At 40.4% G+C, this 13866-nt stretch overlaps 1 protein-coding gene across 1 annotated transcript in view; it reads left to right on the top strand.

The window, feature by feature from the left end:
• The window catches only part of LOC134752771 (CLIP-associating protein), a 105866-nt gene that overhangs the window by 62306 nt on the left and 29694 nt on the right, over nt 1–13866 (top strand). Inside the window, exons 17-26 of the mRNA XM_063688466.1 lie at nt 891–1022; nt 2611–2712; nt 4249–4372; nt 5566–5695; nt 6170–6274; nt 8010–8144; nt 9184–9368; nt 10307–10423; nt 10791–10909; nt 12189–12319. Of these exons, the coding sequence (XP_063544536.1) occupies nt 891–1022; nt 2611–2712; nt 4249–4372; nt 5566–5695; nt 6170–6274; nt 8010–8144; nt 9184–9368; nt 10307–10423; nt 10791–10909; nt 12189–12319 (1280 nt within the window). The remainder of the gene's footprint in view (nt 1–890; nt 1023–2610; nt 2713–4248; nt 4373–5565; nt 5696–6169; nt 6275–8009; nt 8145–9183; nt 9369–10306; nt 10424–10790; nt 10910–12188; nt 12320–13866) is intronic.

Raw genomic sequence — 13866 nt, 5'->3', positions numbered from 1 at the left:
TAGGACTAGCTAAACCTAGTTAAAACACTAGATTGTGAGATTTGTGAGCTATAGCCTCTAGCCGCCCAGAGGCCTATAAATAGGTCTCCCGTTCCATTGTATTTTGAATCTTTAATTTGACAAATCAAAATTGCATTTGTCTTGGCAAGTTTTGATTCGTGGGCGGCTAGAGGATAGACCTCGTTGACCCCCATTGGCTCAGCAATTTTGAAAAAAAACAATAACTATATTAACAAAAAAGTTAAACAATGAACCGAAGCACACAAAGGCATGCGACCTGTGGAGGAAAGGCGGACACACGGAACCAATAAATTCTGATAGAAGGGTCCTTGCACATGAAGCATAATAAGGACCCTGATGGAAAGCCACGTTTGGTCTGGTAACAAATTGGCAGTATGTGTGACGTTTTCAAGCAAAAGGTACCACATTGGCGCTTAAGGACGAAGTTTGCTTGTATCTTTATACGAAAAGCCTATCACAGCGTCCTTATGGCAAGCGACAATGTGGTACCATTTTTCTTAAGAACGACGTACTTTCGAGCGTTACACATTTTAGCAAGGTATCTGCCATACATGCCAAAGGCGTAAGCGACATTTTATGGAAGCGCCCCAATGCTAAAGACCGTAACACATAATCGACCGCACCGAGGTCATTGTGCGACGCACCCATAAGTAAGAGCGAGCAAGCGATATCTCTTTCTAAATCTTCTTCTCTTCTTCCTTTCTTCTCTTTCTTTTTTCTTTTCTTTATTTTCTAAAGTCAAAAGCATTTCTTTCTTTTATTTTTGTCGCTCTTACTTATGGGTGCGTCGCACAATGACCTTGGTGGGGTTGGATGGTGTGTTACGGCCTTAATAATGTTCAGCCATAGAGTGAATGATGTTTGTACAGATCGGTCTCCGAGCGGCGCAGCGGCCCGCTCCGTGTCCGCCGTGGACGCGGCGGCCGCGCAGCGCGCACGCGCACGCGCACTCTACTCGCACATGACGCGCGCCAAGATGGCGGCCGGCACTGCCAGCCTGCGTAAGTATTTACTCTTTAATAATGGGACTGGAGCATAGACATAGTATATACAAGTAGTTATAGACGGCGCCACCGAGCGACCGGGGGTAAGATAAAGAATATTCATATAAAATGTATACTACGCAATTTATCCGCTTTGCATGACCAATGTCTTTTCTCTTTCACTCTTATAAATTTCGGTATTTCGCCATCGCCTCCTTGCTATGATGCCCACATGATGCCATAACCCGACCATGAAAAAATGCCCGGTCGGTGATAAAGACAAAGCATGGCACTATTTTCTTTTACCTCTTATAGGAATCGCAATAAGACTATATTTCTCTATCAAAGAGTGTCAGGTCCTTGGGACCGGAGCCTTGTGGAGATGATAGGCTCTGGACAGAGATGAGTGGAGGAATATGTGAGAACCCTATGCCAAGGGCAACCAGACAAAACGTCTGCGGAAAAAGGCTGTCAGTAAGTAGTAAGTAAACGGGATTGGGGATTATGTTTACTTTTTAGGGTTCCGTACCCAAAGGGTAAAAAGGGGATATTACTAAGACTCCGCTGTCTGTCTGTCTGTCATATCATCATATCATATCATATCGTTTATTTTCATAATAGGATTTTACAATCTCTTTATGACGTCAAACAATTGTATTTACTTAAAAATTAAATATTAAATAACATTATCTATGTTACACTATGCACATACTTATTAACTCCAAGGGTTAACGTCTTCTAAATAGTCTGATATTTTATAATCACCAGGCTGTATCTCATTAACCGTGATAGCTAGACAGTTGATATTTTTACAGATGATGTATTTCTGTTGCCGCTATAACAACAAATACCAAAAACAGAATAATATAAATACTTAAATGGGGCTCCCATACAACAAACGTGATTTTTTTGCTGTTTTTTTTCCGTAATGGTACGGAACCCTTCGTGCGCGAGCCCGACTCGCACTTGGCCGGTTTTTTTTTTGAAATCTGTCGGATACGCGTCTGTCTCAAGATAGGCGAGCCAGTGGAAAGCAATTTTGTAACAATGCTATTGATAATCAAGCAAGCGAAAAAGTCAAGATATATATTAGTGTGACAACGAGCGAAGCGAGGAGTGCTGTAGACTTGTATTTTATACTATAGCTGGTCAAACAAATCTTGTCAGTACAAAAAGGCGGCAAATTTAAAAATGTAGGCGCGAAGGGATATCGTCCCATAGAATATTTGAATTTCGCGCCTTTTTCTACTGACAAGATTTTCTTGACCAGCTATATTTATACACATCTTCGTATAATGTATTGTTATACGATTAGTTAATGAATGTTGTATTGTTTTTGCCTCATAGAGGGAGAAGTCGCCCAACAAGGTACATGATACACTAAATATACCTAATCCACAGTAGTGTTTTCTCGCACTTTTTCGTTGCTATGTACACGTGGAGCAGCTTTTTGTGTCTTTATGTTTTTTATTTGTACACAATAAAATTAGTCATTACATTGTTGGTTTTGTTACGATTTCAAACTTTTTTGATACACACATTATCTTACTTGGTAACAGGTCCTTAAGCTGCGATATAAATATATAATGTAGTGACATATTTGCAGCCCGCGCGAAAAGATCTCCACAGAGCAACAGCGGAGTCCCGCCGAGCCCCGAGAGAGCGGTCGGCCGCTCGAGGTCGCGCCCCGGCGTGTCGCAGTCGCAACGTAAGTTTATCATATAAGGCCAGGATTACACTCGTAAGTTTTACCAAAGATAGATATAACTCCGTAATAGATGGATACAGTCTAAGAAAAAAACGTGCCTCGAAAATCACGAAAATTTGATTCTAGATCAGATGGCGCCACTAGTTTTGACCTACACTCGTATAGAGGGCATTGACTGTTTCGTTTGTTATTTATAATTTTAACGCATACCAGTGAAAGAACATGGGTCAAAATCATATAAAAATAATTAATGCAAATAAAAAAACCATTTATCCATATTTAAATACATTTTATCGTATCTTTATAAATATTTATTTTTAGTTTTAAAGTGTGTCGACAGATGGCAGTGAATTTACTGGGGTTACAAAATTTACTATGACAGTACCGCTCTAGTATAAGTTACTCTATGATTTTACTTATGTAAGTAGGGACAAAGCTATTTGCTAGAATGAGATAACGATAATCATATCTCATTCTGTAGTATAACTGTGTCCCTACTTACGTAAGTAAAACTAACGAGTGTAATCCTGGCCTTATAATACTTCCGCCTGTGACATTCTCCGCGTAGTCTTTAAAAACCTGCAAACGCATTTTGACCGTTTAAAAGATTGAATTAAAAAAATCTTAGTGGAGCTCCAAAATTTTTGAAAAAAGTGTTTTATTCTCTGTGTTTAAGTTAAGTGTGAGTGCGCTGTCTGTCAATATATAACAGAAATAGCTTTTGCCCGCGACTTCGTCTGCGCAGAGTTAGTTGAACTTTAAACTTTTGAACTTTTATCCAATCTGCTTTTTATCGATTTCCCATAAAAACTTCCACCCTCTTTAAGGATGATTTCTGGGATAAAAACTACCCTATGTCCTTCCCCGGGACTCAAACTATCTCTATACCAAATTTCAACTAAATCTGTTTAGCGGTTTAACCGTGAAGATACCTCTTACCTTCTACAGACAGACAAACAGACACACTTTCGCATTTATAATATTAGTATGGATTTGTAGAAATTGAAATAGATCTCAGCGAAATAATTTTTATCTTTCTGTAAAAGCCCGATGTAAGTTAAATCCTGGCCATATTGGTAAAAGCCCGAAATGTTTAGTGATCATCCGGTTGTCTCAGACTTTTACCGAAGCTAACTTATGTGAGTGCAGTCAAATGTAAAACCCCTGAAGAAGCGTCCCCGAAGCATTGAAAATGGAATAATGTCGTCGCTTCACCATGTGACTTTAACTGTTTAACCATTATATTTTAAAGAAGTTGACTAGTTTTTAAACTGCTAAGATCAATTTCAACGGGGTTGGTAACTGTCAAAGGTTTGCACAGATGGCGCCATCATAGCTTGCCAATTTCTCTAGTTATGTTTTATGAGATTTGGCTTAAAGAGCTGGCAGCCAGGCCATAAAATTCCAAAAAAAAACAAGATTTTGACACAATTGACAACAGCAACAATAGAGATTGAAAGGGCAAGCTATGCTGGCGCCATCTGTTAAATACTTCGACCATCCAACCCCATTCTACAATTTAAAATTATTTCGCAGCGACATCTCGGTCATCGTCGCCATCATCTAGGACTTCGGGACCGCTCTCGTTGGCCAGCGCTCGGCGCCGCCCCTCCGGGATCCCGCGCTCCCTCGCCGGCTCCAGGGAGACTAGTCCTACCAGGTTAATCATTCAGTTTCATCATCATCATCATCATCATCATCATCATGTCAGCCGATAGACGTCCACTGCTGGACATAGGCCTCCCCCAAGGCTCGCCACTCCGACCGATCCTGTGCCGCTCGCATCCACCGAATTCCCGCTACCTTCACCAGGTCGTCGCATCATCATCATTTAATTTTGTTATCTAAAAAAATATTAACTTAATATTTAACTAGGTAGAGTCTGTTTTTTTAATCCGTAGACTAAAATGACATTTCATGTGTTGCTAGTTTTTTACGTCATATTAGTGATGTGCTACAACCGGTACTAACCGAAAATAAATTATTGGGAGGTACTTATTTGTTGATGAAGAGAGGAAACGCACCGAAATACACCGGAAGATCAGCGCTGGAAGTCGCCAGCAACATGCTGAGGTGAGACCATTTCGTGGCACTTTTTCTTTTTTATGTTTCTCTGGTTTATATAATTTTCTATTTGTGTGTGCTAACGAATAAATTATTTCTATTCTATTCTATTTTACATCCGATCACTATACGAGTAAAGTAACGAATGTCGAATACGTAAACCAAAAATACCAAAATGGCGTTGCGTCAGGTCAGCGATACGTCAATGTCATTTTTTTAATGTTTGAGTAGATTAGAAGTGAGTAGATTTTATTTATTGCTTATTTTCTATCATGTAGCGAGTAGATTTCATTTATTATATTAAAAAAACATATATTTCAGGTCTTAAATCCATATTTTATTGTTTATTTTGAATCTAAAATTAATTTAATATTTATCGGTTATTCACGAACCGAAATCAAAGATCAGCACTGTTTGTTTTAAGCTGGTCACATTATTTCTTCGTTTGACATTTGTGATTGTCATTTTAGTCTACGGAATAAAGAACCAGACTTTATCATTACAACCTATATGCTTTTACTAATAAAATTGTTTTACCCGACTATATAATAAATTCACAACAACGGGATTTGATGGCGTAAAATAAGTTTTAAATTCACCGGCTAGAAGATGTTGATGTCAACTTGAGCCAGTCTTCTCCGAGACCACGGGAACAACGCCGTCCTCAAAACGTCGGAGGTGAATTTAAAACTTATTTTACGCGATTAAGTCCCGTCGTTGTGAATAATAATGAGTAAAAATCGGGAAAGTTTAAATCAGTGTTATATAATAAATGATGTAACGTTACAGAACGGGTCGATCCAACAGCGTGGTGGGCTCTTCCATCCGCAGACGCGAGTCCGTGGAGCGAACTACCCGCGCCCCGTCGGCCACACTACGGTTACTGCAGCAGACCAGAGACGCGGAAGGAGTACTAAGGGTAACTTTTTCTAAATGTACTCGTCTTCTCTAATGACATTTTTTATTATTATTACGTGCTTTATCGGCCTAACGGCTCTACATATGTACACTATTCATTTCAAATGCGAATCCATATCCATACCAATATTATAAATGCGTAAATCTGTCTGTCTGTCTGTCTGTCTGTCTGTCTGTGTGTTCCCTCTTCACGCTTAAACCGCTAAACCGATTTAGATGAAATTTGGCATAGAGATAGGTTGAGTCCCTGAGAAGGACATAGGATAGTTTTTATCCCGAAAATGATCCCTGAAGAAAATTGCTATGAGATTTTCTCCAGGCGCTATTCTTACTCTAGCTGCGGTTACTAAGTCCACGCAGACGAAGTCGCGGGCAAAAGCTAGTTTTCTATATATGGCCTTAAGAGGTCAGAAATACTACTTATATATTGTTCTGAAACTCCAAATAGTTACAAAAATATGTTATATTTTATTAGAGTCCAGAGGACAGTTCAGCGTATGACAGCGGTCGGCGAGATGACGATTCTGAAGCTTCCAGCGTCTGCTCGGAGAGGAGCTTGGATTCATACAGGAGGCACGATGTAAGTTCTCCATACTTGTTTGCATTCATTGTAGAGTTTTTAGTCATTCAAAAATTCCTCATTGTATGATCTTAATCAGCAGTTAAATGGTGCTTTCCGAAATTCAGGAATAAACATCCGTGTTTATGCAAATAAATTCCCCTGGGACTCGACCCCAGAGCCATCAGCCTAATTAATATTGTTATCAAAGAGGTTATAATAAGATAGAGCGGTACTGTCATAGTAAATTTTGTAACCACCTTAAATTCACTGCCATCTATCGACATACTTTAAAACTAAAAATGAAGATTTATAAAAATACGTTAAAATGTATTTAAATATGGATAAATGTTTTATTAATTATTTTTATATGATTTTGACTCATGTTCTTTCACTGATATGCGTTAGAATTATAAATAACAAACGGAACCGTCAACGCCCTCTATACGTGAGTAGGCCAAAACTAGTGGCGCCCTCTGATCGAGAATCAAATTTTCGTGATTTTCGAGGCACGTTTTTTCCTTAGACTGTATCCATCTATTACGGAGTTACAGACGTAACTCCGTAATAGATGTATCCGTATCTTTGTTGTTATGTAAATAAATAAAAAATAAATAAATAAATAAACGTTTATTCAAAGATCTTACTTACAACTAAATACATATTTTCTTCTGCCAAACCACACAGTGTTTTGTTGGCAGACGAGGCTCCTTTGCGTTTGTGTTAGCTGTTGATATGTAACTTAACTTTATCTTAAACCTAAACTTACCTACTTAACCCTTTACTGCATGCGCAGCCTTATATGGTTGTTATGTTTTTAGCTATTATAATACTTTTGTACCCAATGTATAAGTATTACTGTTTCCCAATTTGTGCCGTGGCTTAAGCTGTTAAGGTACAATTGTCAACTTAAATAATAAATAAACAATAAACAATCAGCCCAACATTCACAGTTTTGAGTTCAATAAGTTTGGAGATCCCCGCTTTGATCCCTCGAGTCCCAGAGATCTTGAGGGGATTGTATTGTATTGTAGTTCAGGCGATTTTCCGCAACTCGACGACTGGCGCCTATTTTGCGTGACATGGGGGTGGGCTAGTCCTGCCAGCCCAGCTCCTCGAGGAAACCTATCAAACCTTTGATGTTGAGTAGGACCTCGGGGAGGTCTCTCGGGGATCCGAGATGTTTTGCCCTGTATGGGGCCACTCCGCTGCACTCCAGCACCACGTGAGAGGCTGTTTCTTAAAATCTTGAGGGGATTGGATGTTTTAATTTTAGATTTAACTTTCATCGAGGATTCGTTATCGCGTGGGATCCAAGGGTTAATGGAGTAGGTTAAATATGGTCGCATCCATAATTATTAATTGTCTATGGATGTGCTTGTTTCTTGAATGTTTTTTCTTTTTTTTTCTCTTGTATACTTGTGTTTTATTTTTGTTTGTGCTCTTCATGTATTTCTTTTTGGTTTGGTTAATATGTTTGTAATTAGGTATTCTTTGTGTGTATCTTTGTAATTTTTTAATATGTATATTTGTGTGTTATCTGTCGTGGCACCGAATGGGCCCTACGGAAGACCAGCGCTGGCTTTATAGCTAGCATTATGCTGAGTTGGATCCATTTCGTGATGCACACTTGATGATCTCTTCTTTTCTTGCTGTTGTTGTCTGTACATGTTCGTACCTACTTGTGTTGTGATCGTCACGAATAAATGTCTTTTAACTTTATCTTTTTTTTTTTAATGCTTATGATTTGTTGCAGAGCGTGTCATGGTCAGGGTCGGCATCGAGACTGGGCTGGGAGGGCTCCCCGCCGCCCCCGCCCCCCGCGGACGAGATCATCGCCCTGTGCGCGAGCACGCACTGGACCGAACGGAAAGATGGCCTTACACATTTGGTAAGTCAGGGGGCGTTCAAATATTACGTAACGCAATTTGGGGGGGAGGGGGGTCTTGTAAAACGTTACGATGCGTTACAGGTTCGGGAGGGGGTTGTTGAAGCAAGGCGTTACGTAACAATGTTTTTTATTATTAAATAATATACATACATAATCACACCTATTTCCCGGAGTGGTAGGCAGAGACCACGGATTTCCACTTGCTACGATACTGACATACCTCTTTCGCATAACATTCCTCATACACGTTCGCTCCGTTCTTAAATTTTATAATTATACTTCGCTGAACATTATTGTGACTTTTAGGTAAAAGCGGTCACTTGGGTGTTACGTAACTTTTAGGTAGGGGGAGGGGGTACACGAAAACGTTACGGCGCGTTACACGGGGGGGGGGGCTCAAAAATCTTCGAAAATTGTGTTACGTAATATTTGAATGCCCCCAACTCAAGATCTTATAATAAATATAAGATTTTATGAAATTGATGGGCGTATCAAAGGATATCGCACCACGCACAACTCTTAAAAATACTTAATCTCCAGCTAGACAGCTTGCAACAAAACAAAAAACACATGGAAAACAAAAAAAACTACTTGTATTTCTGTTTTTTTTTAACCATCTATAAATTGTAGATAATTTTGTTCTTTTTAAAACTTGCTTGTGATCCACTTGCTTCACCTTTAAACTTAAAGACCTGTCAGGGTTCGCAGCCATATTTTTTCCCATACATTATGATCCAATAACGTCTTGCGACTATACGTAAACTAATCTTAGTAGGTAGATGAAGAATTGAAGATGATGCGTCTACAACAGTGGTTCCTAACCTTTTTAGTACTGTGACCCCTTTGACTATCTAGGGAACTCGATTTTACCCCTCCTCCATAATCATTAATATTTTTTCTTATAGATAGGTACCCCCGTGAAATGCCAGTTTTACCCCCAGGTTAGGAACCGCTGGTCTACAATATCACCCCATAGATTATTATTTTTCATTAAAACCAGGTTTTAGGCATTTTCTAATAATAACCTTTTCCCCTACAGGCCAACTACCTAAACTCCGGTCGCCTCCTCACTGACTCCCAGCTCCGTCGTCTCACGGAACTCCTCAACAAGATGTTCGTGGACGCCCACACGAAAGTGTTCAGTCTACTCCTGGATGCCGTCTGTGAACTACTCCTCGTTCACTGGCAGCAGTTGAAGGACTGGCTGTACCAGCTGCTCTTCAGGTATTGAACTCCTCAACAAAATGTTTGTGGCGCACATCGAGGTGTTCAGCCTACTCGATGCTGTCCCTGTCTCTGAATTACTCCTCGTTCACTGGCAGCAGCTCAAGGACTGGTTGTATCAGCTGCTTTTCAGGTATGGAGCTCCTCAACAAAATGTTTGTGGAGCACACCAAGGTGTTCAGTCTACTCCTGGATGCCGTCTGTGAACTACTCCTCGTTCACTGGCAGCAGTTGAAGGACTGGCTGTACCAGCTGCTCTTCAGGTATGGAGCTCCTCAACAAAATGTTTGTGGCGCACATCGAGGTGTTCAGCCCACTCGATGCTGTTGCTGTCTCTGAATTACTCCTCGTTCACTGGCAGCAGCTCAAGGACTTGTTGTATCAGCTGCTTTTCAGGTATGGAGCTCCTCAACAAAATGTTTGTGGAGCACACCAAGGTGTTCAGCTTACTCGAGAATGCTGGCTGTGAACTGCTCCTCGTCCACTGGCAGCAGCCGAAGGACTGGCTGTATCAGCTGCTCTTCAGGTATGGAGCTCCTCAACAAAATGTTTGTGGAGCACACCAAGGTGTTCAGCCTACTCCTCGATACTGTCTCTGCACTACTCCTCGTTCACTGGCAGCAGCTCAAGGACTGGTTGTATCAGCTGCTTTTCAGGTATGGAGCTTCTCAACAAAATGTTTGTGGAGCACACCAAGGTGTTCAACCTACTGCTTGATGCAGTCTGTGAACCCTCGTTCACTGGCAGCAGTTGAAGGACTGGCTGTACCAGCTGTTCTTCCGGTATGGAACTCGTCATCAAAATGTTTGTGGAGCACACCAAGGTGTTCAGCCTGTGATCGTTCACGGGTCAGGGGTCAGCAGCAAATAAAGTCTAAGAAAATTTGTAATCTGTGTACAAGTAATTTTCAATATGATGTAATTTAATTTTGTTCGCAGGTTACTAATGAAGTTAGGGACGGACATATTAGGCTCAGTGCAAAGCAAGATCATGAAGACGCTCGACGTTATACACGAGTGCTTCCCGCCTGAACTACAGCTGCATAACATATTCAGGTAACTTACTAAACTAGCCTTATTGCTCCCGATGTCCTTTTAAAAGGACAACTTAAAAGTTTTTAACTTGACCGCGGGCCAGGCGCAAATTTCGTCAGTCAACGCATCCCGGGTGATAATTCATAAAGAGTTTAAGGGCAATGTGTAATGAACCTTCGTCGTCAGCTGCCGCTCCGTTTATGGGTTAAGGAACGGCAGCCACGTAAACACGTGCCTTTTACAAGGCCGGCTGACAAATCGAGATTGTTCTATTGGGGCTGTTTAAATGGCAGCATTTAACGAAAATCCAATTTTTTTGTAGTTTTTTTTTTATTACATATGTGATTCGAATATTTCTAGATAGAATGTAATAAAATCGTTTGTGTAGGTTCCTGGCGGACGGCGCGACGGCCCCCACGGCCAAGACGAAAGCGGCCGCGCTGCGCTTCCTCGCCGCGCTCGCGCACGACTACTGCACGCCCGGCGCATGCGCACAGGCTCTGCAAGGTATTATTATGACGCGTTCCGAGCTCTTATGTGGCTGCCGCGGTGCTGCAGCGCGTCGGGCGTGTTCGCGGACGCGGGGGTCCCCGACTTTTTCGCGATAATTAGATACCGCGTTGCCTCGTTCTGGAGGAGACTGCGCTGTTCCGACAACAAAATACTTGTGGCTGTTTCTGACGATATAAGGAGTCCGGTGTTTAAGCGCTGGATTTCTGTTCACATGGATCAGAACAGAAAATGACTGAACTAGATTTAGACTTATTTTTAACATGACTGGCACCCCTTTACAGTGTCAATTAATTCTTAAGTAGTATTTAATTTTGTACGCAATATGGGTAAATGCCTGAAATAAAAGCTTTTTTTTTTATTACACACGATGCTAATCATTCAATAGGGCACAGAGGTTAACCTCTTAAAGCTCAGCCATACAAATGAAAAATCCAAAATTTGCCACTAAAATTTGAACCTATGGTGTAGAAAATAGAGTTGATTTTGCGTTGTTGGAAAATTGAACGGAACAAAGCAAAAGCGACTGTTCCAATTGAATAGGGTTTAAATTTCATCGAACTGAAGAGATACTATAGGAAGGACCTTGGGCCTTAGGAGGATAGTAGCAGTAAAGGTAATAGAGTGTAACCAAGAGAGTTACTGCCGTAGTTAATTTTGTAGTCTCAGTAAATTTACTGCCATCTATAGACACATATAGGAACGAATGGCGAAACCTAGTATCGGAGGCCAAGATCCACTTTGGGTCGCTGAGCCAGCGAAGTAAGTAAGTAAGTATCGACACATGATTAAAACTAAAAATGAAAATATATAAAAAATATAAAAAAAAATATACAGTAGAAGCCGCATATAATGACATCGAAGGGAATGGACAAACACGTCATACTAAGCGGATGTCATATAAAGCATAGTTGATTATATTCTTATTTTTGTTAATTTTCCCAAATTAATCTCAAATTCCTTTATGCGAGATGAGTTTTATTAAAAACCGACAAAGTGCGAGTTGGACTCGCGCACCGAGGGTTCCGTACTTTTTAGTATTTGTTGTTATAGCGGCAACAGAAACACATCATCTGTGAAAATTTCAACTGTCTAGCTATCACGGTTCATGAGGTACAGCCTGGTGACAGGCAGACAGACAAACAGCGGAGTCTTAGTAATAGGGTTCCGTTTTTACCCTTTGGGTACGGAACCCTAACAAACCAAAATTTGGTCAATATAACAAAATCACTTTATATATTTGGTATTTGTTTAAACACATGTTGTTCGTCACCAGGTGGCGCCACCGGCGTGGCGGGTCGCGCGTTAGTAAAGGTGGCTTCACACGCGCAGGATCCGCGCGCGGCCGATATCAGACTCAACGCTCGCCGCGCTTTAGCTGCCCTCTACGACTGTAACCCTGTGCCTGTAAGTATTTACATCCTTAATTAACCAAAAGCCCAGCCGTACAAATGAAAAATCCAAAATTTGCCACTAAAATTTGAACCTACAGTGTAGGAAATAGAGTTGATTTTGCGTTGTTGGAAAATTGAACGAAACAAAGCAAGAGCGATATTTATTTATTTATTTATTTTCGGAGAACCAACAGCTATCAATTATACAATAGTTATATAAGTAAATAACAAAAAGCCAATTATAGGTTCCCACCAATAGCAACAAGTTAACACATAATTGGTGGTTAGCACTAAAATTTTACAACGTATTCAACTAAATACTAATTTCAAAATGTGAATACCTACTTATTAAATATCCACAATTCAATACTCTTAATTATACTGAGCTAAGAAAAACAAAACTTATTAATAAAATACATCAATCGATACAATAATATTATTATGAGTATGCTATCGCATACGACTCGCTCACTTAGGTAATTTGTTTGCCAGAATCCGTCTTATAGTTGTGATGTTACTATTAAAAACGTCAATGTCACACTCTTTCGTTAGTTCATTTAGACTTTTACCAGCTCGCAATAGAAAGCTATTCTTTCTGTAATTACGTGATGAAAATGGAATTGAGAGGGGAGGGAAGTATCTTTTAGGTCTATTCCAATTGAATATGGTTTAAATTTCATCGAACTGAGGAGGTACTATAGGTAGGACTTTGGGCCTTAGGAGGTTAAGTAAAACAGGAGTTCCCAAACTTTATTTGTGTAACTACTTTTACACATGTGTACTGTGCCGGTGAGTTGTGTCATTCTATATTTGTGCCATTTTCAACCAAAAGGGTACTTATTGTCGGTTGTCAATAAGGCGCTATTTCCATATAACTTCAGTTCGAAATCAACCTTATCGACAAGCGACAATGTGGTAACTTTTGGTTGAAACCGTCACATTTGTGTATATCAGGACTTTCCAAATTTAAATCAGGGGGCAACATGAGAGCTTCGCGGACAATTTTTTTGGGTTCCGTACCCAAAGGGTAAAAACGGGACCCTATTACTAAGACTCCGCTATCCGTCTGTCTGTCACCAGGCTATCTCATGAACCGTAATAGCTAGACAGTTGAAATTTGTGTATGTAAATGTATTTCTGTTGCCGCTATAACAACAAAATACTAAAAAGTACGGAACCCTCGGTGGGCGATTTTTTATTAGCCTGAAATAATGTCCGTCTACTGGGCAAAGGGCTAAGTCTGTGTATTTATATTTGTGTATGCCGCCGAGTTTCTTGCCAGTTCCATATTGGGATACCCTCCTCCAACTGAGGGGTGGGGGGAATTATATCTTCTCGGGGCAGAGGTGTAGGGTTAGAGCCGGCGTAGCTTTATTTGGCGTTCATAAGCGCATTGTAATTTAATGCCTTCTTGAATAAAATAAAATAAACCGGCCAATTGCGAGTCGGACTCGCGCACGAAGGGTTCCGTATCATTACGGAAAAAACAGCAAAAAAATCACGTTTGTTGTATGGGAGCCCCATTTAAATATTTATATTATTATGTTTTTAGTATTTGTT

This window comes from Cydia strobilella, chromosome 25 (assembly GCF_947568885.1).
Source record: "Cydia strobilella chromosome 25, ilCydStro3.1, whole genome shotgun sequence".
In the NCBI taxonomy this organism is placed as follows: Eukaryota; Metazoa; Arthropoda; class Insecta; order Lepidoptera; family Tortricidae; genus Cydia; species Cydia strobilella.
Note: the sequence above shows the minus strand (reverse complement) of the source record. Positions and strands in the feature narration are given on the sequence as shown.